Below are 25396 nucleotides of genomic sequence, written 5' to 3' on the forward strand. Positions count from 1 at the left end.
GTGAAAATGTGTTGAGGTGAACAGATTTGTACACGTAAAATGCATTGTTGGATTAAAAAAGAAATGTATTTACGGTAACCTTGAACACATTGCATGTGGTTGGATAAGTGAAACATTAAGTAAATACTCTCGGTGCATTTGGGTATAGATTCCATGCCATGCTCCCAAAACATTGTTCAGCTGTTGCCATGTTGACATTTGTCAAAGTGAGATTTCAAAACAAATCATGCATAGCATAAAAGTATTTAAAAAAAAACATAGTTGATCATTAATACTCTGGACACAACTGTATTGATTTTATTTGATCCAATTTTAGTGAACTGTTAAGTCCAGTTTAAACTGCTTCCGCCAAGGCTTTGCCTGGTCGGCTCACTTTTATAAAGCAACTCAAAGTGTCTTCAGTTTCAAAGGGGCGTCTATTAATTGGTGTCGCTAAGCCAGTGATCGGAATTACACTTTTCAAGTTGGGGGGGTCAATATATTCCCTCAATGTGACACTCCTTCGTATTATACGAAAGAGACGTCACAGCGATGAAACAACTACGCTGCTCTTTGACGCAGTTATCTGGCTTGACCACCTGAATGTGAAATTGTAGTCATTGCTCTGCCATCTACATCAGCAGCCATACGAAAGAAGAAGATGAATATTGTGATGGATAACAAATGGAAACATTTGCAATTATGGCCATGAAACCCAAACTATGGACCATTTCGTAAACCATTGTAGCCTGCGCTCCTTTAGTAGAGGAAAAGCAAAACCACGCAAACTTTAACTTCCCAAACCCTAAATTTCGATTTAAAGCTTTCGTGACTGCAGGGATTCATCTTCTTGATTCTTTCGGTAAAGTCACGTAGAATGGAAATAATAAAATAACTAAATAAAACATAATAAAATAATTCTCACGACGTTTCGGCCACAATGCAAGCAGCCGTCCTCAGGTGAAGACCAGGTCTGTCGGGGAGACATTCATACGCTGTCTATGAATGTCTCCCCGACAGACCTGGTCTTCACCTGAGGACGGCTGCTTGCGTTGTGGCCGAAACGTCGTGAGAATTATTTTATTATGTTTTATTTTGTTATTTTATTATTTCCATTCCCAAACCCTCTCGTCATGGCTAACAGACCTCGACATTGGCATTCATCTCCAGAATATATTGCCGCGAGATAAAATGGAATAGTAATAAAATCTGTAACGTGCACAATGTTTCAAAGACATAAGTGACCACGATCGTTGAGGAGGAGAGCCAAGCTCGGTGCAACTCGAAAGCCAGGTGAAGAAGGTGGCGCCTCTAAGCGTCTCTTGAAAGTCGGCGTAGATTGAATGCTGCGGAATTTTGCAGCGAGATCGCGATTATGGGCTCGATTGTGAGGCGAGTACTCTGCTACGGCGCCACAGGTATAATCCCCTCTATCAAATATACTTCCAAAGGAAGTGGCTGGGTGACTCAGAGGTGAGAGTGTTGAGCCGGCACTGCTGAGTTCCTCGGTTTGAATGTGGGCAGCCTGTGAATCAATCGGGTTCTCAAGCGCAGTGAGATTATGGTCTCAGCCCAATCACCAATGACTGCACACATACACACACACAAAAACCCCATAATCAAAATAGGCACCGCACTTAATTTGGTTAAAACTCCGTGGTACATTTCGTGGGATTTTCACGGTGAAGCGGCAGGCGTTTGCGTCGCGCACACAAGAGGTGGTGGCAAATGACTCGCGGAGCCAAATCTCACCGGCAACGTCAAACTCCACCTCGAGTGAGGCGCTGCCCACCAGGGCCTGCTCGTGGAGGTACTGCGACACCTCTGCCAGCGAGCCCAGCTCCGCCGTGGGGATGCCATTGACAGACAGGATGCGATCGCCCGGCTGCAGGAGGCCGCACCTGTTGGAAGGAAGCGGAAGGAAGCGGGTGGACACAACAACAACGGCGAGCGCTGATCGTTACTACCGCGTAGGTTTTTTTGTTGTGGTGCTGCTGACCAGTTCTCTCCCTGTTGCACTGCGCATCGTTTGGCACGGCGTCCGACGTTTTACTTCACGTGCTCGGAGCTTCTAAAGGAGCCAAGCAGGAAACATTGAACTATGTGCCGGCTGAACAACAACACACGGTGCAACCTGAAAACACAGCAGAGTTATGGCAGTGACCTCTATTTATCAACGGTCATTGCAATATTTGATCAATTAGATTTTGACATGCTCATAGATTACCTCGTACGCTGAAACCTGATCGTGCAATGACTATTTTACTATACCCCATGTAGCGGAGGTAGGAACAGAGGACCTGTGTTCTTTCCTTTTTGGGTATTTATACTAAACTATGTTTTATTTCACATGGTAAGGTCCACTGAGCTACATAGCTCTTTTTCAGAATCGACCTGGCCACAAATGATAGCTCAACGACGTGGCTTATGTGGAAATGTACAGCAGCCAAAACACTCTAAACGCACATTGATTCCAAATGTGGAGGGAAAAACCGGAGGACCCGGAGAAAAATCCACACGACCAAGGGGAGAACATGCAAACTCCAAATATACAGCAAGCTTCAGGGTCTGGATCGAACCCACAACCTCCTATATACCAGGCGAGGAAGTTAACATCTCGCCACTGTGGCTAATGGCCTTGCTGCCAAGGACATTCTTATCCGGCCTCCGTGTCCCGCATGCGCCTCTCGTCCTCAGGTCGTTTAAATGAGGGCGACGACTACAGCGCCGTGATTTCTCCAGTGGACAGTGGGGGATTGGTGGACTGAGCGGCCCCCAAGGTGTCCCCCCCTTACACAGCAGCCCGGTAACATTACAGAAATATTGCCCCCATCCCCCTGCTCTTATATTGCCATGAATTCAAATTAACTGGAGGATATTTGATTAAAATGTAAAAAAGACATAAAACACGTTGTTACAAATATGGAATTCCAATGAGAATGAAAGCATTTTAGTAGTTTACCCTGTGGGAACATTCGAAGCCAATTTGAGGCTGCTCAGTTTTATCGAAAAGCAATGCCTCCAAGCTCATTACACTCTCTCATGCAAAGCTACATGTGGTACCCAAACATCATATTTATTCCAATTATAGCCATGTGGCAGTTCAGCGGAGATAATACGATACATTTTTGGGGAGCAAAGGTAGCAGTTGCTAGTGCGCTATGCAACAGAACCAGCAATCTACGTTTGGTTCCTGGCCACAGCTAACGTCAGAGGTGATTGATATCTGAATGGGTCCTTCACCAACCCGCACTGACCAGTGTGGTGAAGCACGGTTAAACAATCTCCACAGGAGCGACACGCCACAGTGAGGCTTCATCCAGCAGTGGATTGACAAAGAAATGTAAATTGTAATTGTTTTCATCAGACAGTATAGGCATTGACTCGTACAAGCAAGGATTGAGCAAGGCATACTCATGAGGTAGTACACCCTTGCAGTAATGTCAGCTGTAATGCAAATCAAGTTAAGGAATACAAATATGTATATCTAACACTGGACTTAAAATTGTAACACCAAGGGGTATGCAAAGAAGTTTTGCTTGATGCGTTCTCAATCAATATTTTCTACGCCTTGTATGTTGAACTTCTTCCGCACTCTACATTATAAACCATGTCAATCGGAGGTGCGGGGTAAGGACAACAAACTAAACACAAAAAGCAGCTTTAAAGAAATTCTATTTAAATCTAGATTAGTGGTTCTTAACCTTCAATCGATACAAAACTTAGAATGTTAATAAATACATAGGTTTGATAAAAACAAAGTGGTTGTACTTACATGCCCATGCTTAAATTGTGTTTGGATGATTTTGCTTCTAAAAAAGTTTGGCCATGTGTCACACTCCCAGGAAGAACATCTTGCACCCCCCCCCCCAGGGGGTGCGTGCACCCCAGTTAAAGAACCACTGCTCTGGATGATTTAAAGGTGTATAGCTCCAGTGGTTTCCTAATATCGGAAGAAAGAGCATTCCAGACGGCTGCAGAAGCACATCTGAAAGCGCTCCCTGGAGGGTCATGGTCGACACACCATTGCTATTGTCCAATAACTTCCCAAAGGACATTGTGGTTACAAGGCGAAAACATCAGTCTATATTGAATCTTCCCTTGAGAACATTGTCACAGACAAATGCACATCGTAAGTACACATATTCATATATGACTTGTGTATAATTCACGAGCACTGACTGGTTAAGTCAAAACATCACTTGCTCAAATGAGAAAAGTAAGTGTGCCACGGTGGCATAAAAGAGGTCGTGGGCTATCCTGATGACTGTATATTTGGAGTTTGCATGTTCTCCCCGTGGTCGTGTGGATTTTTCTCCAGCTCCTCCGGGTTATTCCCTCCACATTTAAAATCAACATGCGTTTAGAGTACTACATTCGGCTCCTATACATTTCCATGTGATAAGCCACTTTGTTAAGCTATCATATGTGGCCAGGTCGCTTCTGAAAAAGGGCTTTATAGCTCAATTGGCTAAATAAATGAATAAAAGTTGTCTTCATCCGGACAACCAGTTGTGGAAATTCCACATTGTTATGACAGGATACAGTTTACCCAAAGGATGACGATTTGTTCAAAACGTATCCAAAGTATTAAACATTTTATTGGATCCCGAGAGCTGACGAGCTGAGACGACCACCCGGCCTTGTATTTGAACTCGCAACCTTTGAGCCAAGCATGCAAACTGCAGCATAAGCCGTCTCAACATAATATTGACGGGCAACAAAGGTGCCGATGGCGACGTTGCAGACACACATTTGCTCATCTTGGAAAACAATGGGATCAGATGTTTGAGTCAATGCACACGAGCAGGCAGCATGCTTGCGCTGTGCTCATGGAACCTGTAGGAGAATTGGGATACGGCTGTAAACTCCAACGACAGAATAATATGACTCTCCCGTGCGAGTAGTTGGCACCATACTTGCGAACCCGAGACACAGCCATAAAGGCTTGAAACAGAGGTCACCACACACACACGGACACACACTGTAGAAGCAGCACCTGTTTAAATGAGCTGTGTGTGTGTGCGCGCATCACGACCAAGGCCTCTAAAGCGTGAAGGTGAGCGGTTCGGCACATCGTAATTGATTTACTTCCAATGACAACACCTGAACTGGAAAGAATGGCCTCACCCTCTCAGTGACTAACAAGGCACATTCTTCGCAAACTGCACAGCAGGCATATTATATTAGCTCACTGCAAATCCAGCACCAAGGAGAGCTCCACGTTTTACGAAGAACAATATTTATATTTTGGACAGATAGTGAGATAGCCATCGTACTTAGCATTGAGCCCTTGCTTCAATGATTGTTAAAGCCAGGTACCGTATGTACAGCACCCAACACATTCGAATTTTGTTCATTATGTTCAAGGATTTTCAGACATTCAGACATCCACTCATTGGTATCACAATTACTGTAAACAGGTACAGTAAAACCTCTCAAAGCCATAAGGTTATATGCAATACATTTTGACTTAAAACTTTCGTGACTGCAGGAATTCATATTCTTGGTTCTTTCGGTAAAGTCACGTAGATAGAAAAATAATAATTAAAATTATAATAATAAAATAATAAAAAATAATAAAAGCAAAAAAAACACAATAAAAAAGTAAAATTAAATTAAAAATAAATAGAAAATAATAAAAGCAAAAAATCCACGACGTTTCGATTGAAATACAAGCGGTCTTACTATTTTAAAATTTTATTGTGGTTTTTTGCTTTCATTATTTTCCATTTTTTTATGATTAAAATGAAAATTTGTATTATTAATTTTTTCTATCTACGTGACTTTACTGAAAGAACCAACAATATTAAGTAAATACTGTTTTTATTTTATTTTTACACAGAAACCAAAAACCCGACCTGCATATATTCATTAGAAATTCTAAACCTTCAAACGTACCCGTTGTATGGAATGTGGTGAACCCGTTCCCCTGGATGCCACGTGCTCTGCAAAGGTGGTCACTCACTTGTTTCAGGAGCACCATGGTGGCGAAATGTTAACTACCTCGCCTGGAAAACAGGAAAGCGTGGGTTCGATCCCGACCCTGACGCCTGGACATTTGGAGTTTACGTCTCCCTATGGTCGCGTGGATTTTTCGCCAGGTCCTCCGGTTTTTCCCTCTACGTTTAGAAACATGCGTTTAGAGTATTTGGCTGCTTATACATTTCCAGAAAAGCTACTTCGTTGAGCAATCATTTGTGGCCAGGTTGCTTCTGAAAAAGAGCTCTACAGCTTGGTGGGCCTGGTAAAAAAACATAGTTTCGTTTCACATGTTTAGTTAAGTTTCTTTTATATTTATTTTCCAAACATTCTTCAAGCCCGTCAGCAAATTTGTTCGGCCTTCCACATCCACTGAATCTCAGCCTCCTCCTTTGCTTAATGGAGATGGTGATTATTGTGTGTAATCAAATTGTAAATATTACATCAATTGTTATTAAGTGTTAATTAAATGAGTTCGTTGTAAATTATGTGTAAACATAAATGTGTAAACATAATTTAACTTGAGAAAATTATTTACATATACCAGCCGTCCCCTACGAACAGAGAGCCTCCCCCCAAATTCTCACCCACCCATTCACCACACTGCAAGTCACAGCAACTCGCTCACCCACCCACTCACCACACTGCAGGTTACAGTAATTCGCTCACCCACCCACTCACCACACTGCAAGTCACAGCAACTCGCTCATCCACCCACTCACCACACTGCAGGTCACAGTAATTCGCTCACCCACCCACTCACCACACTGCAGTTCACAGAAACTCGCTCACCCACCCACTCACCACACTTCAGTTCACAGAAACTCGCTCACCCACCCACTCACCACACTGCAGGTCACAGTAACTTGCTCACCCACCCACTCACCACACTGCAGTTCACAGAAACTCGCTCACCCACCCACTCACCACACTGCAGGTCACAGTAATTCGCTCACCCACCCACTCACCACACTGCAGGTCACAGTAATTCGCTCACCCACCCACTCACCACACTGCAGTTCACAGAAACTCGCTCACCCACCCACTCACCACACTTCAGTTCACAGAAACTCGCTCACCCACCCACTCACCACACTGCAGGTCACAGTAACTTGCTCACCCACCCACTCACCACACTGCAGTTCACAGAAACTCGCTCACCCACCCACTCACCACACTGCAGGTCACAGTAATTCGCTCACCCACCCACTCACCACACTGCAGGTCACAGTAATTTGCTAACCCACCCACTCACCACACTGTAGGTCACAGTAATTCGCTCACCCACCCACTCACCACACTGCAGGTCACAGCAACTGACTCACCCACCCACTCACCACACTGCAGATTACAGTTACTTGCTCACCCACCCACTCACCACACTGCAGGTCACAGCAACTCACTCACCCACCCACTCACCACACTGCAGGTTACAGTAATTCGCTCACCCACCCACTCACCACACTGCAGGTCACAGTAACTCGCTCACCCACCCACTCACCACACTGCAGGTCACAGTAATTCGCTCACCCACCCACTCACCACACTGCAGGTCACAGTAATTCACTCACCCACCCACTCACCTACTGACTCACCACACTGCAGGTCACCTCACTTCCTCCGCGTCTTCCCTCACACTTTGAATTGCCTCAAACCGTCTCTGTCTATTAAGTTCTTTGTAACCTTGCAAAACTTAAGAACATCAACGCTTAACGATTACAACTTTAATTCTGCAGTTCCGTTTGTGTGAACAACGACCAAAATATTTAATAAATACATCATATGTGCTGTATTTGCGGGAGGTGAAGTAAGGGGAGCGGTGGGTGCAGTGGTTTCACACACTGAACCATGAACCCGGCGACCTCGGTTCGATTCCTGGCCATGGCTGACATCGGTGTGGCAAGTGATTTGAAGTGGTCCAGGGAATCATCGCTTCACCAACTCGCACTGACCACAGCATGCTGACGACGTCTGGACAAACACCCCTCCAATGCCAACGCGTCATGGCAGAGGCATTACATTAAACAGGGCGCTTGTTAGCGAGTCTGTGCCGGTTACCTCTCGGCAGGGCTGTCGGGCTCGATGTATCCGATGAGCAGCGGCGCTCCGAAGACGTCGGTGGAGAAGGTGCCGCCCTGCAAGTGCAGGCCGAAGCCAGGGCCCCCGTCGGAGGCGAGGTGCAGCGCCACGCTCTCGGTGTGCACCACCTGGCCGCCGGGCCCCAGCGTGCTGCACGCTGTGCGATTCGCACGCACACACACACACGCAGCGCAGCAACGGCGTCACGCAGTGCCACCACATGAGCGGGGCGCACGCGCGCCCAACAACTCTGGTAGTAAGTAAACCCCATGCAACAGACTGCTGATGCTGATGCATGTTCGCTGTTGCTGCTGCTCCGCAAGCCCAGCTAAGTCTACAACCAGGCTTTGGGGCAACCTTTCAAAAAGAAGAAGAGCAATTTTTTTTAGTTTTTTTGTCCTTGGCCGAAAATGGTTCGAGAGCTACATCACACGCAGAGCTACTTGTATACAAACACAACATGTATATACAGCAGATGACAACACACATTGTGACTTGAATAAAACAAAATAGGTGATAGAATAAGCTGCATCTAGTTTATTCCCCTCTTAGTTATTCTTTAACAATACAATTTGACTGTACATTATGTTCTCACCAGGACATTCCACGGTGACCCATTCCCTGGCATACTTATACATTATATATACGTAAAATTAGGTGTTAATATTTAAGTAAATTCTTTATTGGTTCGTTGCCGACCCCGTAGGCTAGTGCAGAGTCGCGGTCTGAGCGTCGCACATCTGCACTCGCTGGTGACAATCACCTTGTTTTGCATTCCTGATTCTGATTCGTCGTGCACCCTGGCACGACTGCGCATGGGAATAGCATCGGTCTGTAACTTGTCTTCTCTTTGAGAGTGTACTTATTCAAACGTTGACGACATTTGTTTAAATAATGAATTCGGTTAAATTTGATTCCTTACGGCAATGTTTACAAATGGATGGAATGGCTGCAATGAAGACATGACCTTGTTTACGATGATAACAGAAGTGGTTGGCCGGTTGATGCCAGCCAAGATCACGTTGCATTGAGAGGTTAACGTCACATGCCAGACAAGTAGGGATTAATCAAATATATCAGAGGTCATCACGATAAATGAGGCAATGGTACATTCGACAATCCACGAGTTGAATTTCTCAAAGGTGTGTGGCTGTTGAGTGCTAGGATTGTTGATAAAAGACCATACAATGGACAGGATTCACTTTCAACCCACGCCTCTGCCAGCGCGTTCCTGCCTCAACGCCACGGTTATGCCCGATCTGTAACGTCACCCCAATTGGTGCGGTCGTCGTCATCTTGCAATACTTTCATCTCCATACATTCGACTTTCACTTCCGACCTCAGACCTGGAGATAAACAACAGTTCCACGATCTTTTATAGAGTGCAGTCGTGCAAGGTTGCTGACATCGTTGACCAGGCAATGTCTCTCTCTACCATCTAACGGAAACATCCAAGGTGAATATCACGTGTGGGTATATCACACTCTTTACCCATTCACTAAGCATTTTTTACTTATATAACTGCGTCTGTGTGGGTTACATAATTAATACGAGTCTCTAGATGCCCATTGAAATACACTCATGTCGTGAGACAGGAAAAATATCCCATCATCATCATCAGCCATGATCTAGCCCCTGCTGGATGAAGCCCTCCCCCCCGTCATCACCATCCGCTATACAGCAGAACCCCTTTTGACGACAGTAATTGGTTCCACGAAACCGGTCGTTAAGTGATTTGGTCGTTAAGCGATTATAGTAAATACACGTTAAAGGCTTCATTCGTTCAGATAGCATCGAAAGTTACCCATTTCACCCCAACAACGTACCTGATAATATTTAAACAATGGATATTAATACATTAAGATACTAACAACATTATAAAGACATAATATAGAAAGAAACATGGTTAATCAATGCATGAATTCGTATTTATTGTACCTACAACAGCTCGTCGATAACAGGGGAATGATCGTTAAGCGAACACATTGGGCTCTATGGAGGCCCGTCGTTGAGCGATTAGTCATTAATAGGGATGGTCACGAGGGGTGCTACAGTAATCTCATGCCACAAGCCATGGATCTCCTGCACCATGAGCCGATGCCATTGCTCCATCTCCATGGTTGACGCGTCCTGGGTGAATCTCCTCCCAAGGTTGCACTTCCATAATTGGTTTCAACCATCAGCTCTCATATCTGTGGCAAGTGACAACGTGTCCTACCCAAGTCACGTGTCTATCCCACCCAAGCCGCGTGTCCCACCCAAGTCACGTGTCCTAACCAAGGCCACCTACTTGTATGAACAGTCCATTTCTTGACTCTAACTTGAGTTTGTTCCCTGATCCACGGGTTTCTCTCTCTGCCTCTCAAGAGTAATTCCAAGCTTGCGCATCTCCCACGCTGCTTTATGGACTTTCAACTTTTGTTCTATTTCTAAATGTCATAGCAGGTAATGTACACTGATTACGAATGTACTCTTTAGGCACTTTGCTACGCTTTGCTTTTCACGATGGAGCCCAGTTTTCCAAAAAGTGCTCCAATCCTCGCCCAAGAGAATAGGAATCAATTAATTTCAAAGGTGGTTGAATGTTTTCTTGTTTATTTTTTTTTAAAGACAATAATAAACATAAAAATGGAAGTCCCATCAGCCAATAAATTAAGTGGCTTTTACTTTTAGCAATTAAGCAACCTCCCATTACCTCTTTATCGTTTTAATATTACCATATTTTGCTGAACGGTATAAAAACCATTTTTTTATGGCAAGTAGATGCTACATATACGTTGTAATTTTGTAATTGTGCGGAATAATGCAATTTAAATCTCCTGAAAAAAAAACAGTTTATGTTCGAGTGAATAGAGAATCAGCATCTTGCGATATCCACGTCGAGTCTTTAGATTAATCTTAAGCCTACAGAGGACACCGCGCTGGCATAACGAGTGCAAGGGGCGAGTGGTGGTACCGGTGGTCAGCAAGCGGACCTTTGAATCTGGTGAACTGAGTTCAATTCCTAACCGAGGCTAACAGCATTCATGAGTTATATTCGGCCGTCATGAACTCCCTTCACCAAGCCGTTACTGACCAGCATAGCGAAGTATGGTCGAACGACTGCACAGCCTACAGAGCGTGGCAAAGTACTCATCCAGAAGCGCATTGACAAAGGGTCGTACATTATCATTATATTATCCAGTGCAAATACAATTTTAGCCCAAAAACCATTTCAATCGATTGGGGGGTGGGGGGAATAGTTCTGCAATTGTTTGTTACTAGGCGTAGACCACTGGCCCCGAGCACAAAAAGATAATTATTCGACCGCAGAAGATAACCCCCGGGATTGCACTCGAGTATCGCCACGAGCAATGCCGCCGAATACGCTGACCCGGCCATTAGCGGTCAGAGGCACTCCACTACCCTCTGCCAATAAAGCAATTACATTACATCTGAAACAAAAGGGGGTTAGAGAGTGTCCCGTGCTCAAACGAGCATGAGCACTGTCCGCGTTCGTTTTGAGCATTCACACGTTCACGCGGGTGTCCGTGCGCACGACCACGCATTCTGTCACGCGTGGACGCATTGGCGCATTACAACGTTCGCTCGCTCGTTTTCTTCCCGAGCGACGGGTGCAGCTCTGCATAGCGTGCACCAACCTGGGCCACGAGGGCACATGCAGCGGCCGTTTGTGCATTTTTTTGAACTAAAGCAATTTTTTATTTGACCAGGTAATGCCCAGTGAGCTACTATATAGCTCTTTTTCAGAGGCAACCACTGAGAAATGTGGATTAGTGATTATAAATTTACACCATTGACAATTGATGAAAACACAAATTACGGGATTTGTTTTGTCATTTTACGTTCAAATTGACACTTGTGAAAGAAGCGCTAATTACAGGAGACTGCACACTGAGCTCTACGGCGGCGCGGTGCTGTAAGCGTTGTCACGAATGTTTTGTGTGGTGGCGCACGCCTCTGATCCAGTGACTGGGAGGCGGGGCTCGTGGGTCACACAAGGTTAAAGCCAGTGTGAGACACCTATTTTTTATTGTAATAGGTAAGGCCCACTGAGCTGTGTATCTCTATTTCAGAAGCGACCTGGCCATCACAAATGATAGCCCAATGAAGTGGCTTATCGTGTGGAAATTCATAGCAGCAGCCAAATACTCTTAGACACACGTCAGGGTCAGCTTGAACCCATGACTTCCTGTATACCAGGCGAGGTAGTTAACATCTCCTAGCCGCGGTGCTCCTATCTGCACACAACACTCCAATGCACTGTGCAGGGGGGGGGGGGACGTCGTGCCCCTGTGGCCTAATCCACAACCACTGGGGGACCATTCGCGAGTAGCTCTCCCCCAACCTCCACAGCGCATCTGCACGTCCGTGTTTGCAGGTACAGCGCCGTATATATTTAGTCCCTGTGCCTTAATGTGGCAAAGCAAAGCCCGTCTAGTCACAACGAGTCTCTTGTGCTGGGGGGACTTGTGGTATGCATGATATCCATGAACAAGGGTTCATCGATGTCAATGCTGTTGATGCCACCCACACCGTCACCATTGCTTCCTTCTCTCTGGTAGGTTTTGAAGCTGATGGAACACAAAATCTCCAAGCTCTGTTCTAACAGCATCCCACAATCTGGCTTTAGGTCATCTTCCTTTTGCCATTGCTGGACATCTACGAAACAGAGGTTCATAGGCCATCGGATTTCTCCAGGATAAATGAAATTTCTGATTCTGTGTAATTGCATTGGTCAATTAATTACTACACAAAGTATATTACGTGCATGCCGTCGTAATGTCACGGTTTTCGCACTGGATTTGCCATCCAGAGGTCACCGGTTGTAACTCCCCCTCCGGCAGTTCAATTAAATGGGGGCGAGTTTCTTAAATCCTCCCCCCTGCCTTTGTCCACAAAGCAGTGGAAATAACTGTGGCACAGCTCGTGCATCGGCAAGTCACGTGTGGTGGGGTAAAGTGTGGGTACTCCCACCTTTTCCAAAACATCTTAGCAAGCACGGAAGAGTAGGCTAAATACTCCCTAAGAGAGGCTGCCTACAGGCCCCTCGAGTGGAGGCCCTTCTGCCAGCAGTTGTGTTGAGCAGGAATTTGCAGGGCTGCACCTTTACCTTTTACCACTGTCGTGACCCAGGGAAGGCTTAAAGCCAGAGCATGGGATACTGTGAGATCAGATCGTGAAGGTGAGTTTCAAACTTGTAACAGCCTTGGGCTTTTGCAGAAGGATGGAAATTATGGTGAAATCTGGTGGCACCTATGGCTTTGGCTATGTATTTATGTTGAACGTCTTTTGTACCATGCGTAGCCAACCGTGATAAACCGGAGATGCAGGAAATGATGACCTCTTTTCCCGATGACCTCTTAACCTGCCTACGCCCATTTACTCATGAACGTGCTAGCCGAATTAATACCCATTTTAACAAAGTGGCTCCTTCATCAGGCATGATGTATCCTCAAGCCAATTAACTGTTTGGCAGCTACACAATGTGTAGCTACAAAATTTGTAGCTGCCATGTTTAATGTCATGGTGGAGTTGCTTACTCTACCCTGTCATGAAATACCTAGCATCCTCGCGGCATGTACCTACATTTTTACCGCCAGGGGTCTTGTTATGCAAATGTGCTTTAAAGTGGATAATCGCAGTGCGTGCTGTAGTTAGACTGCGTGAGTGCAACCGTGACCTGCTCAGCCATCTGCGTTTTGACATGCGTGCTTGTATCTGCCGCAATAATTAGGTGTTACATTCAGTTCGGCTGATTATTTTAATTCTACTTCTTAATAGGCTAATTGCACTTCATAGCCAAAAGAAATTAAGTGAACAATTAAGGGACGATGTTATTTCTATTTAATTGGCACTTACGAAGTCAGAAAAAGAGGAAAAAATATTTATGCATGATCTACAGCCGACTACGATGTGCGGTGTGTGCTAACGTGCGTTGCGCGTGCGTGCGTTTGTTTATTAAATATCTGTTGGTGCGATGGCGAATGAGTTACTGGTTAGTTGGACGGTGGCTCCAAATCCCACTTGACCGTGGGTTGAATTTCTGGTCACGCACAATCTCAGTGGCAACTTGGAATTTAAACCTAACATGAACCTGCCACTGCCTTTGTGTGCCTTACTACTAATGTATAGCCCTTATATAAAGTCACTGCTGGACGAAGGCATACTCATGCCGCGTAAGTCACGGTTGATGTGAGTTGATGGGGGTTGCCCAGGACCGGTTTAGATATCGCTCGCCCTCGATGTTTCCCACGGCCAGGGAATCGTACTCGGCTTCCTCTGAGTTCAGAGCGCCGTGCGCTAACCACTGCTCCCACCGCTCTCTCCCCCTGCACACCTTCAGAGTGCCGGAACATAATTTCTGGCCAACAGCACTTTGCTGTAATAGTCTAAAGAGGGGATGTTTATCTTTACGTTGTGTACATTCAGTCACAGGGGGAATTTATTGTCATTGGATTTTAGATTACAACTGCTTTTTTGCATTCACAGCGCACATGTATTTGCACAACACGGTATACGTAATGCACTTTTCAGGATGCTGCGTATTCCCATTAAGCACAGCATGCATCGTGGCTCAGGGCCAGGCATCATTAAAGCATTCGTGGATTTGGTATTGCAAAAAAAAAAATCTGTGGGCAAGACTAAAGGGAGCAGTTGTGGCGATGGTAAAGCGAGGGGAGTGCTTTGCTGGCTGTAGACCACATGATTTCCGAATCAGCGTTATTTACATGTTTGTTATCAAGAGACAGCAGTTAAAATAGTGTGTGGGCTGCTTGCTTTACAATGGAAAAACCACATGTCCAACCACACCTAATACATAGATTCTGGCTCAGAGCCTAATGCCCTCACGATGCTGATTCAAGATCACACAAATCTTGAGTTCAAATCCTGGCTACGGTCGACTCACGCAATAATTACTGTCTTCATCATCGTCATTATCAGCGAGATCTACACGAGGTCATTATACTCGCAACCATGCTGTAGGGAAGTCCTTTTGGTAAACTTCTTCCGATATTAGGAAGCCAATGGAGCTATGCACTTTTAAATCCAAATGGAAAACAATTTTTTTTGGAACTACTTTTTTTGTTTCGGTTGTTGTCCTCCTGCACCTCCGATTAGCACGGTTGGCTGCGTACGGTGCGAACGAAGTTCAACATACATACATTCTGTCATAGGAATGTGGAATTTCCAAAACTGGTTGATGGCTGTCATCATGGATGAGTATCACTCATTGCTGAGAAGGCAAATGGAATCGCTGCGTTATTGACAAGTACTTGAACTTAAATAAACTGCGATTCAACATCCCAAGCGAAATTCACTAGTACTTTGTTCAGTCCACAGTGTCTATGTGTCTGGGATGAAACATCTATAGCCTAGCGGGCTGTGTTCTATAGTATGGCCAGCAATCATGAGTACATGGCTTGACTTTAAAGTTATCAACACGTGTAGTTTCCTTTCAGTTGTAGGTATTCTGAACTTCATTCGCATCGTACGTAGCCAACCATAATAATCGAAGGTGCGAAGTTAAACGTTGATAAAGACCCCCCCAGTCAGCGATTGCTCGAGGGGTGGTAACACCAACCTCCTTGCTGCCCCGTGTGTCTGCAACTCTTTCGCCTCAGTAGTTTGCCCTGCCGATTTACTCCGCCTACTCAAACCCTGAATACATTATTTCATCTCCTCTGCATGTAACCTTATCTCTCTCCTCTCTCTCTTAACCCCTTTCCCTCTCACCACTCACTGATCAACACCCCTCCCTTCCCTACCAAACATGTGCCAGCAACTCTTGAGACGTGGTTTTCGTTATGGTGATTTAGTTTCGCACACAATGTATTGCATGAGATTATTCGCAAAAGTAGGCCACGGGCAGACTGCTGACATTCCAATAGCTCGACTGGAAGCCACGCAGCATGATGTAGTCTTTGCTTGACTTTAACACAAAATGATTCCTGTTAAAAATTACTTTTCAGTAATGTCTGATTGATTGCCACACTGCGAAGTAAATCAATGGTACTTGTTGTATAATGTTCAGGTCTAAAGAGGAGGCTCTTCATTAATATTACACGCACGACTTCGATATCATTCAATATCCCCGCGATAAACACCGCTGCGCACTTACAACTCGTCGTAACAATGCAAATCTACGCGCACTGCAAAACCTCTAAACTTTTCCAACGAAGTGAAACAGCGCATTGAATTAACCATGACATCATTATTAACATTATTCTCATGATCATCATCATCATTCATTTTTATAAAGCGCACTTTATTTTTGCAGCCAACAATCATTATTTTGTTGGCCGCAACGCGAGCAGGTGTTTCACCACGGGCTGGGGGGCGGAGGAGGTGAGGGGTTAGAGGCACGACATTAAAAGTGAAGCACGCCGTTTTTCATCAACAGTTTTCTACACATAAATAAAACAATTCCGAGAGCCCAAAGGGCTTCGAAGCAATAGACGTGGAGCATGCACGCAAAACTCGTGGCGGTGTCGAGCGAAGGCAACGCGGCTGGACCGGCGTGCACGCCCTGCCTACACGGGGCTTTGACAACACGCCGTGGCGTGAGTGGGAAGTTTACGTTCGTTTGGTGGAAATTCGGTCGGCGGTGCGCGGGGAGGAATTTGGGTTCATTCTCGGTGTTAGGTCCCGGTGCTGGCTGCGAGGAGTCGCGGTGAAAATCGTGGCTGAGGCGCCATCTAAAACACTCCCCGAATAGCTTCATTTTATACAATTGACCGTAAACCCCCCTTTTGTTGCACTTTTTGCTCAATTGAACGGCAATAATAAATTGCCGTTTCATCATGCCATGGTTAGATTTAAGTATCATTCATTGGTGCATCATAGCACTTAAAAGCATGGCTGGACATGGGAAATTATGCTTTATGGCACCTGTGAACATTTGGAATATGCATAAAAGGCCTCATAAACGGGGCACATTTTACATCGCACTATAAAATGTATACTGCAGTCTAACACCATCAAATTTGAAAAACATCTATGACACTGGGACACGTGCCATTTCCCCCCTTTTATGCGGGGTGTAGATTTTCTCCTTCTCTCGCATCTGATGTGAGGGAGCAGCCGGCCTTCACTCATGAACGAAGAGGTGAAGCTGCAGCGCTGCAATATCCCGCTCTCGCCACTGCTGGCAGAAAGGCCTCAGCAAGGGGGAGCTCTATAAAGCGCTCTCTAGAGGGTTTCTGGCCTACTACTCCACGCTGGCCCAGATGCCTTGGAAGATGTGGGAGCAGCCACACCATGGAGGTGAGATGTTAACTCCCTCACCTGGTATACAGGATGACATGGGTTCGATCCCGACCCTGAAGCCTGTATATTTAGAGTTTGAATGTTTCTCTCCCTGGGGTCGTATGGATTTTTCTCCGGGTCCTCTGGTTTTCCCCTCCATATTTAGAATCAACGTGCGTTTAAGTATTTGGCTGTCTTAAATTTCCACATGATGATAATCCGCTTCGTAGACCTATCATATATGTTCAGGTCGCTTCTGAAAAAAGAGCTACATAGCTCAGTGCGCCTTACCTGGTCAAATAAAAAAAAGTTTTTAAAAAGTTGTAGTTTTACCCCACTACACGCAACCTGCCGATCGACCGGCCGTGGCACGTACCCATTTCTACTGCTGCTAGGAGGACCAAAATTGGAGAAAAATTCAAAAAAGCTCGCACCGTCATTTCGACTGCCACGCTGGCAGATGGGAAACCAGTGAACCTTCGCATCGCCAGGCCCAAGCGCACTACCCACAGCACCGTGCAAGCACCCCTTACGACAATCACAACAGTCGAACTGAAATGAGCGCGTGAGCGCCCCCCGGCGTGCCCTGGTGTGGCCCCGGCATGCCCCCGGCGTGCCCCAGGTGTGCCCAAAGAGTGCCCCGGCATGCTTACACGAGCTGCGCGAGTCCTTGCCCCACAGCTTCCTGCGGTTGAGGCTGCCCGCGGGGCTCACGGGGCAGTAGGTGCGCGACACGGTGCTGCACGCGCTCGCGCTCGAGAATCCCCAGGGCAGCGTGCTGTCGGAGGTGGCCGAGCGCAGGCTCCTGGGCAGGCTGCCGCTGGGACTGGAGGTGCACATGCTCCGGGGCAGCGAGCCTCCCGGGGTCGACGGCTGGTGCGTCCGGGGGAAGGTGCCGCCGGGGCTGCCGGGGTAGAGGCTGGGGGGCGCCGCCACAGCCGCCGCGGCGCCCGCGCTGCTGGGATGGCGCATCCTGGGCAGGGTTCCCCCGGAGGGCGGCGAGGAGGCAGCGTGGGCCCGGCGGGGCAGGCTGCCTCCGGGGCTCATGGGATAGGGCAACGTCGCCAGCTGAAGGGAGCCCAGGCTCTGCACGTGGTCCGACGCGGAGGACGTGCTCGGGGTGGGCAGTGTCCCTGAGAGGAATAACACGACAACGACGATAACGACAGCCATCATTCGCCATTAAGTAACAGCGACCTCACACGACAGTACTTTTTGTGTAAGCAAGGTATATTTTGTGGCCGTGAAGTGCGGAAGGCTCTCTGGCAGGACGGCGTGAAGATGGAATGGAGGTGTCACGAGTTAACGGAGTGAGATAACTGGCAGATGGACCACCTGTGCTCCACGCTGTGCCACACAATGCACGTGTGCGTACAATTATCCAAACGGCCAAATTTCAGGGACACCATGACATCTATGGAGTCTTGAGAACTAAATAAGAGGCATTCTCGCATTGCTCATCTGCATTGGTGGACCTGAGCACGGTGTGGTGCATGTGAATTACTCTACAATGCATCCACCTTATCTCGCAATTTCCACATCTTATACTTGAATATAAACGCACAGATAAACAGCCGTGTTTAGCGCAGCTCGGGGTAAACGCACGCTGCGATGTGGGACGACGATGATATCTTAGCCGACACGTAGCGTGTGTACGATTCACAATGGGAGCGTGCGCTTGGCTTATTAACGGGCTGAGTGCAAAAATAGCGCAATGGGTAAAACCCCCACATTAGTTACAACCGCGCAGCTTTAAGATCGGTGCTAATTACCGCGAGGTTTTTTGAGGCAATACAATTAAATAGATAAAAAAAGGCCAAACGCATTGTTGGAAAATGGCAGTTGGGTAAATATACATATGCTGACCTGGATGAACCCAATATTAAAGTGAAAATGAGGTGTCATACTTCATCATTCTATCATCTTTATTTCCCCGTAAACCCATGTGCTTTAAACGTGACCTTTATTTTTAGTGTTATCTTTAATGCATTGTACGTGCAGTTTCTACTCGCTCACTGATTAGCACGGGATAAGTGGGCGGAACTATTTGACCGTGGATGACCCAAAAACACTAAATTATCGTCTATTTTTTTCATCTCAAACACTGCATCGTGTATTGGTAATGAGAGCGTGTTAAGTATATTCTGCTTGAGTTTATACATACACTACTGCCCTGCACAGCCACTGAAAATGTTTTTGAAGTTGAACACGAAAACACTTTTAAACTAAAACGAAACTATTTTTATTGGACCAGGTCAGGCGCACTCAGCTATGTAGAAGGGATCTGACGACAAATGAGTGCTCACTATAGTGGCTTATCATCATGTGGAAATTTATATCAGCCACATATTCTATATGCATGTTTCTAAATGTGGAGGGTAAAACTGGAGAAAAATTCGCACGACCACGGGGAGAATATGAAAAAAACTTAATAAATATTAGAATATGTATAGGCGTCAGGGTCGGGATCGAACCCACGACCTCCTGTACACAAGGCGATCTAGTTAACATCTTGCCACAGTGGCAACCAATACATTTAGATAAATTTTTTAAAGATTTTTTATTTCAATTAAAAAGTGAAAATGCTTTTATGAAGTGAAATTGAAGCATGGACCAAAGACACATAGATTGCCACTGTCTTCATTTTAAGTGTTAGAAAACAATATAACAGTTCAATACTCTTGTTAATGAGAAATTGTATCATGGTGCTATATTGCAATTATCAATGATAATAATTGGATTTTAGGGGTATATAAAATTTGGAGATAGATAGATTAACTGTTTTTATTGACTCCTATGAAGTAATAAACAAGTAATATAAAATACATCTGTACATTTGTTTAACTTGTAGAAAGTTATATTTACAAGATAGATATGCAGACAACGTCCCCTTCATATATTAATCACTCCACGTGAAAATGTTGTATTTCAGCACAACCCAATGGCCCAACTGCCTTCCGGGAGTGCATATCAGCAGCATGGATTTAGTCGAAGCAAACTCTGGACTGGTATCGACATAAAGCATCTCATCAGCTGCATGTTAAAACCGGTCCAATGCTGAATCAATGCCACTGAAAATATACACTCAAGAAGTCTGTGGGGGGATAAGTTGTGTAAAGAAAGTGTAATTTTTTTTCGAGAGACATATATGAAAGAGACATTGTCTGCTTATCTATGTTGTTATTTACATTCTCTGCAGTGACACCAATTATTATTTTGTGCTATGTATTTACAAGATCGTGTGGTGGGTTAGAATTGTGGTCATTGTATCCGCCATCAAGGGGGATTCTTGGAGATTCTTTGGCATTTACTTATGCCAGATCGTCAGTCTTGTTTACGTTTTTTGCGACGGAAAATGTAGTATGAAGTCCATTTCTTGGGGGAATAAAACGTTACAATGTCTCCATCACCGTGGGGCACATCGCTAAGGTTATGCGTTTGGGCCCTTTTTTTCAAAACGTGAATCTGGCCTCCAGAGTAAGAGACATTTATACGCCATTTAGTGAGGAAAGCCTGATTGAGTTTTAAGACAATTGTCACTTTTTTAAGAGAACCTTGAAAGCCCAATCGGGGACATTTTACCAAAGTCAATAATTTTAAAAGTGTTTTATTTTTGTATTCGAGGCAATAGAGATTTAAAATCTATACCAAATGTTGTTTGGAGATTAGATATTTTTTTATTTAAGATAATTTTAATATCAAATTTGTCTCATCCATCTGAAACAAATTGATGCAATTACATTTTGCCAAACGATTAGTCTCAGGGTTGGTATCAACTGATGGAACATATTTTGGTTCTTGGCACCCTATGTGTTACTGATATTGCCACAACACAACATTGTATGTAAATACAGCTCTGGAACAATGCTAACATATAAACAGAGATATAAAATCTGATGCCAATATTTCCACTCATGTAAAGCCACTTCGCATCCTAGCGTGCCCTTACATGTTAGCAAAATACACATAGCAAGTTTCTAAGTGCTCATTCATGTCTACCAGACTGATCGTTTCATCTCTTCTTAAAAAGAGCTATAAAGCTTAGTGGACCTTACCTGGTAAAAAAAAAGTTAATAGTCTATATCTTGACTTAAAGCTTTCGTGACTGCAGGAATTAATAGTTTAGTTCATCCATATGATGCGTTTAACCTCCACATTGCAGGTCACAACATCTCTCTTCCTGCTTCTTCCCTCACACTGCTCAACTTTGCAATTCCCTCCCAATCGTCACTTTCCCCCAAACTCTTAGTTATAATTACTTTGCTCAAATCAAGAAATGTGTTAACGTTGACAAGTCACAACTTTCACGGTGCTGTCTGTTGCTGGTTGTATGACGTTTTTGGCCTTTTGGCTTGTTCTCAGCAACTGTGTTTCAAATAAAATAATACGTATCGATGTAATCTATTCATTCTGGACACGTGCTCTGATACTTGCATTGCCTTTGTACTGTTCGCCTTTTGGTCTTCTCTGGTTTGACACTGGTGGTGAGACAGAGCCATGAAGAAGGCTGTCTCTGGTGTAGGCCACTCAGTTTCAAAGACAACGCCTTTATATTTTCAGAGCATGTTTGTTTGCATGATTTGCCACAAGCACGTGTGGTTAATGCAGATTTGATGCATTGCAAAAGGTTTCTATTTGGTTTTGAACATCTCAACACGTCGTGCTTTTTTGCCAGAAAGGGTAAAACCCATTCTTGTTTTTTTCATATTAAATTATAATTATTTGAATCTCAAACGTACAACTTAATGGATGTATCATGAGCGTACGAATCCATGATAATTGATTAGCCAATCCAGATCGACATACTTAGGATCTATACTTGTAACATATTTAAACCTTTAAAACTACGTTTCCATCTGTAATGGACACATTCAAGGTCACATGACAGGGCACACTGTATTCGTGATGTATTTTTTAAAAGGTGTTGTCACTATTGCGTGAATAAGTCATTGCATATAGTTACTATCCTGCGATGGATGGTGGTACGGTCTTGGGAATGGACTGAGGCAATGACATTTTCATCAGCATCATTTAAAGTTAAAAGAGGATAGAATACGACTCCATGTGGAGAAAGCTGTGGGTTTCGGTGCGTGACGTGGAAGAACTGCAAGATTTCACACACACACAAACAGGCTTCAGCGTTTCATTTTTCTTCCTCACTTGTCACGCGGCTTGGCAAGGCGAGTGACAAGGCCGAGGAGCGCCCGTCACGTCAACAATGCTTGTTGGCAGTGTTCACATCTGACACAATTCACTGAGGAACTCTTGACAAATTGGTATTTTTCCGGCAGCTCCAAGTCAGTTGCCACACGCGCACACGCCGGGGAACATTCTAACAAGCAGCCTCAGACATTATGCGTGGGCTTGATGGTGCCGTGATTTTTTTCTCTTTCCAACCTTTTATCATTATTTTCGTTCACCGCATACATAATCACCTCCCCTTTCACTCTGTGAGACAACCCTATTCCAATAGCAGCCACCCCTGGATTGCCACCCCCCACCCACAAAGACTGAAACGTTCTCGAAATGTGTATTTATTTGTCGCAGTTGCTCTCGCATTAAACGAGGTTACAGCCGCTTTGCTCAAGAAAGCACCGCAGTTGAATACCAATGCGAGCCGGCGAGTCACCTTCCCTGGGAACATGTAAATAAATAGGGTGGTGGCCTCCCCAAAAAATAATAATATAAAAAAGATGAAGCCACCATTGCCGCTCCGCTGCCTGTCATATTTATTCTGGTCACGCCGTGCCACTCGGATGTGAGTTGGAGACTCCTCCACTCCTCCTCGCTGCCCGGAGCCACTCTGCCAGCCTCACAAGCGCACGGCTGCCACGGGGAGCCAGCAAACCACAGTGCTGGCTCACGCTGAGACACATGCGAGCTGGGGGCTATCCCATTATTGAAGTAACCGATTAACCGGTTCTATTCCTCGACTACTTGGATAAACCACTAATAGTTGGTGATGGGGGGGGGGAGTCTAAATCGTGCCATTGGATGGGAGGTGATAGGCAGGGCTTAGTGACGCCACTGGTATAATGAACCGTATCACATTGGGCGTGGCTTGTAGGGGGTTTCCAGCCTTCGAGAGGCAGGGTGTCAGGGCAGCTGCCTTTAATAAAGCGGACCGCGGAATGGACCACGATAAAGTAGTGTATTCATATTTTTGCTTGATTAATTGACTAATTGTCCTATATTCTTGGGTCTTTCGGTAAAGTCACGTAGATAGGTTCAAATAAAATAACAAAAAATAACAAATATTTTTTAAATTTTTATTTGAACCTATCTACGTGACTTTACCGAAAGACCCAAGAATATTAATTCCTGCAGTCACGAAAGCTTTAAGTCAAGATTGAATTATCCTATCTCTAAAGCACACTATGCAGATAGCTGGAATAACATATGGCAGTGCTGGGGAGTAACACAGTACAAGCTGCAGGTAACTGACTCATTTATACGTTTGCAGGTAGCCAGCAGAAACGCCATGACATTGTTCCTATTTTTGGGGTGTAAAAAGATTACTGTAGCGCAGCATGTACCAGTTGATTAGTTTTGCTTGGACTAGAATGTACAGCATCAGCAGCTTGTGTTAATACAACTGTTATGAAGAGTATGCTACTAAGTTCACGGTGATAATATAGTTCTGTTAATAATAAGTAATCAGATTAAGTTACTTTAAAAATACTGATTAAGGAATTCAACTGTCCATGCAAGTATCTGTCACAGAACAAGGGAAATCACCCCTACGACAGGAAATCCCCAGATATTGAACAGGCTATGGTATGAGGAGGAAGCTGCTGACCTATTTTTATGGATTCTCCACGCTACCCTTAAACGAGTTGGTTTCTTCAGGTACCGTGGTTTCCTGGTGCATTGCAAAACAACTCAAACATTCCAAGACTTGAAAGACCTGAGGTTCAGCAAATCTGTCCTCGATAGATAAATAAATAATGGTTATGCCATCCGGTTTCATTGACACAGGACAGGAAGTTTGCCACAAGTAGCAAGTCACACATTTACGCTGTCCGAATGCAATGGTCGTGAAGAAAGGACAATCGGTGAAAATCGTGGCAATTTGCCCGTTGTACATGCATGTACAGTCTGTTCTCCTATAACGCGGTAGTTGCAATAATGAAGAACACCGCGTTATGGAAAAATCACGTGATTACAAATAATATATAACATAGGGTGAAGCACAGTCCGTGTTAACACGTGAGATGCGTATGCCTTGTGTCATACCTTGTGTCATGCTACGCCGAGACAGCCTACTCGCGCGAAGCAGTTCCGTTCACTCGATCGCATTATATACAATTCGCATCCGCGTGATAAAAAAGTGTTCCCTAATACATTCATCGCGTTATATCCAATTCGCGTTATGAAAACAACACGCAGCATTATAGGAGAATGGACTGCATGCTGAACTTCTTTTGCACCGTTGTGCACCGGGGCTCACGATTGAGAAACTCAAACGGAGATGGGGAATTTACGATGTCTGAGGTGGCGAGGTGGAATGGGAGGCCTGCAGGAGACGGGGGCGGCATCCTTTACGCGGGCGGCACACGCGTCCAGATGGCTGCTCGCATCCACGGCGACGACTGCACACAGACGATGGACGGACGCACAACAACAACAGCAAGGAATCATGGCATGGGCACGGGAGCCATGAAGATGCGTGATGAGAATGTCAATATGAGCGTTTTTCTTTCATTCTCAGGTGCAATGGGGAATTCTGTGAAGTTAAAACGTAAAGGTGCAGTAACTTGCTCTTGCTAGACCCTCTTCGAGGGAATTTTGGGCAACTCTTCCAAGCTGGCCACAGGCATCTCGAAAGAGCTACGAGTACTGACCTACCCTTTATTCTAGCATGTGCCACCTGCCGTTCAACTCACTGTGGGAGGAGGGGAGGATTTAAGAAAATTGCCCCAAATGTTTAAACATGACTCTACACCGGGAGATTAGAACCAGCGAGCAAAGCAGGGCCGCAAGTCCTGTGAATGTAGTCTATGGGATATGTAATCCCCAAAATCCACACATCCAGATGGTGAAGTAAAAGAAATCAGAATACAGTGGCCGGGTGCCTCGGAGGGACGAGCCGTGGCAGGGTGCACTG

General features: G+C 45.2%; 1 protein-coding gene across 2 annotated transcripts in view; it reads right to left on the bottom strand.

Annotated features, from left to right (window-relative positions):
* Positions 1–25396, bottom strand: part of LOC144934731 (glutamate receptor-interacting protein 1-like) — a 272140-nt gene that overhangs the window by 69928 nt on the left and 176816 nt on the right. The window contains exons 10-13 of one of the 2 annotated variants that reach the window (XM_078860807.1): positions 24774–24881; positions 17943–18422; positions 8020–8197; positions 1732–1880 (exon numbers count right to left, since the gene is read on the bottom strand). In XM_078860807.1, coding sequence (XP_078716933.1) covers positions 1732–1880; positions 8020–8197; positions 17943–18422; positions 24774–24881 — 915 coding nt within the window. The remainder of the gene's footprint in view (positions 1–1731; positions 1881–8019; positions 8198–17942; positions 18423–24773; positions 24882–25396) is intronic. The other variant, XM_078860808.1, reaches the window with a different exon arrangement.

The sequence above is a fragment of the Lampetra fluviatilis genome, chromosome 11 (assembly GCF_964198595.1).
Source record: "Lampetra fluviatilis chromosome 11, kcLamFluv1.1, whole genome shotgun sequence".
NCBI classification, from domain to species: Eukaryota; Metazoa; Chordata; class Hyperoartia; order Petromyzontiformes; family Petromyzontidae; genus Lampetra; species Lampetra fluviatilis.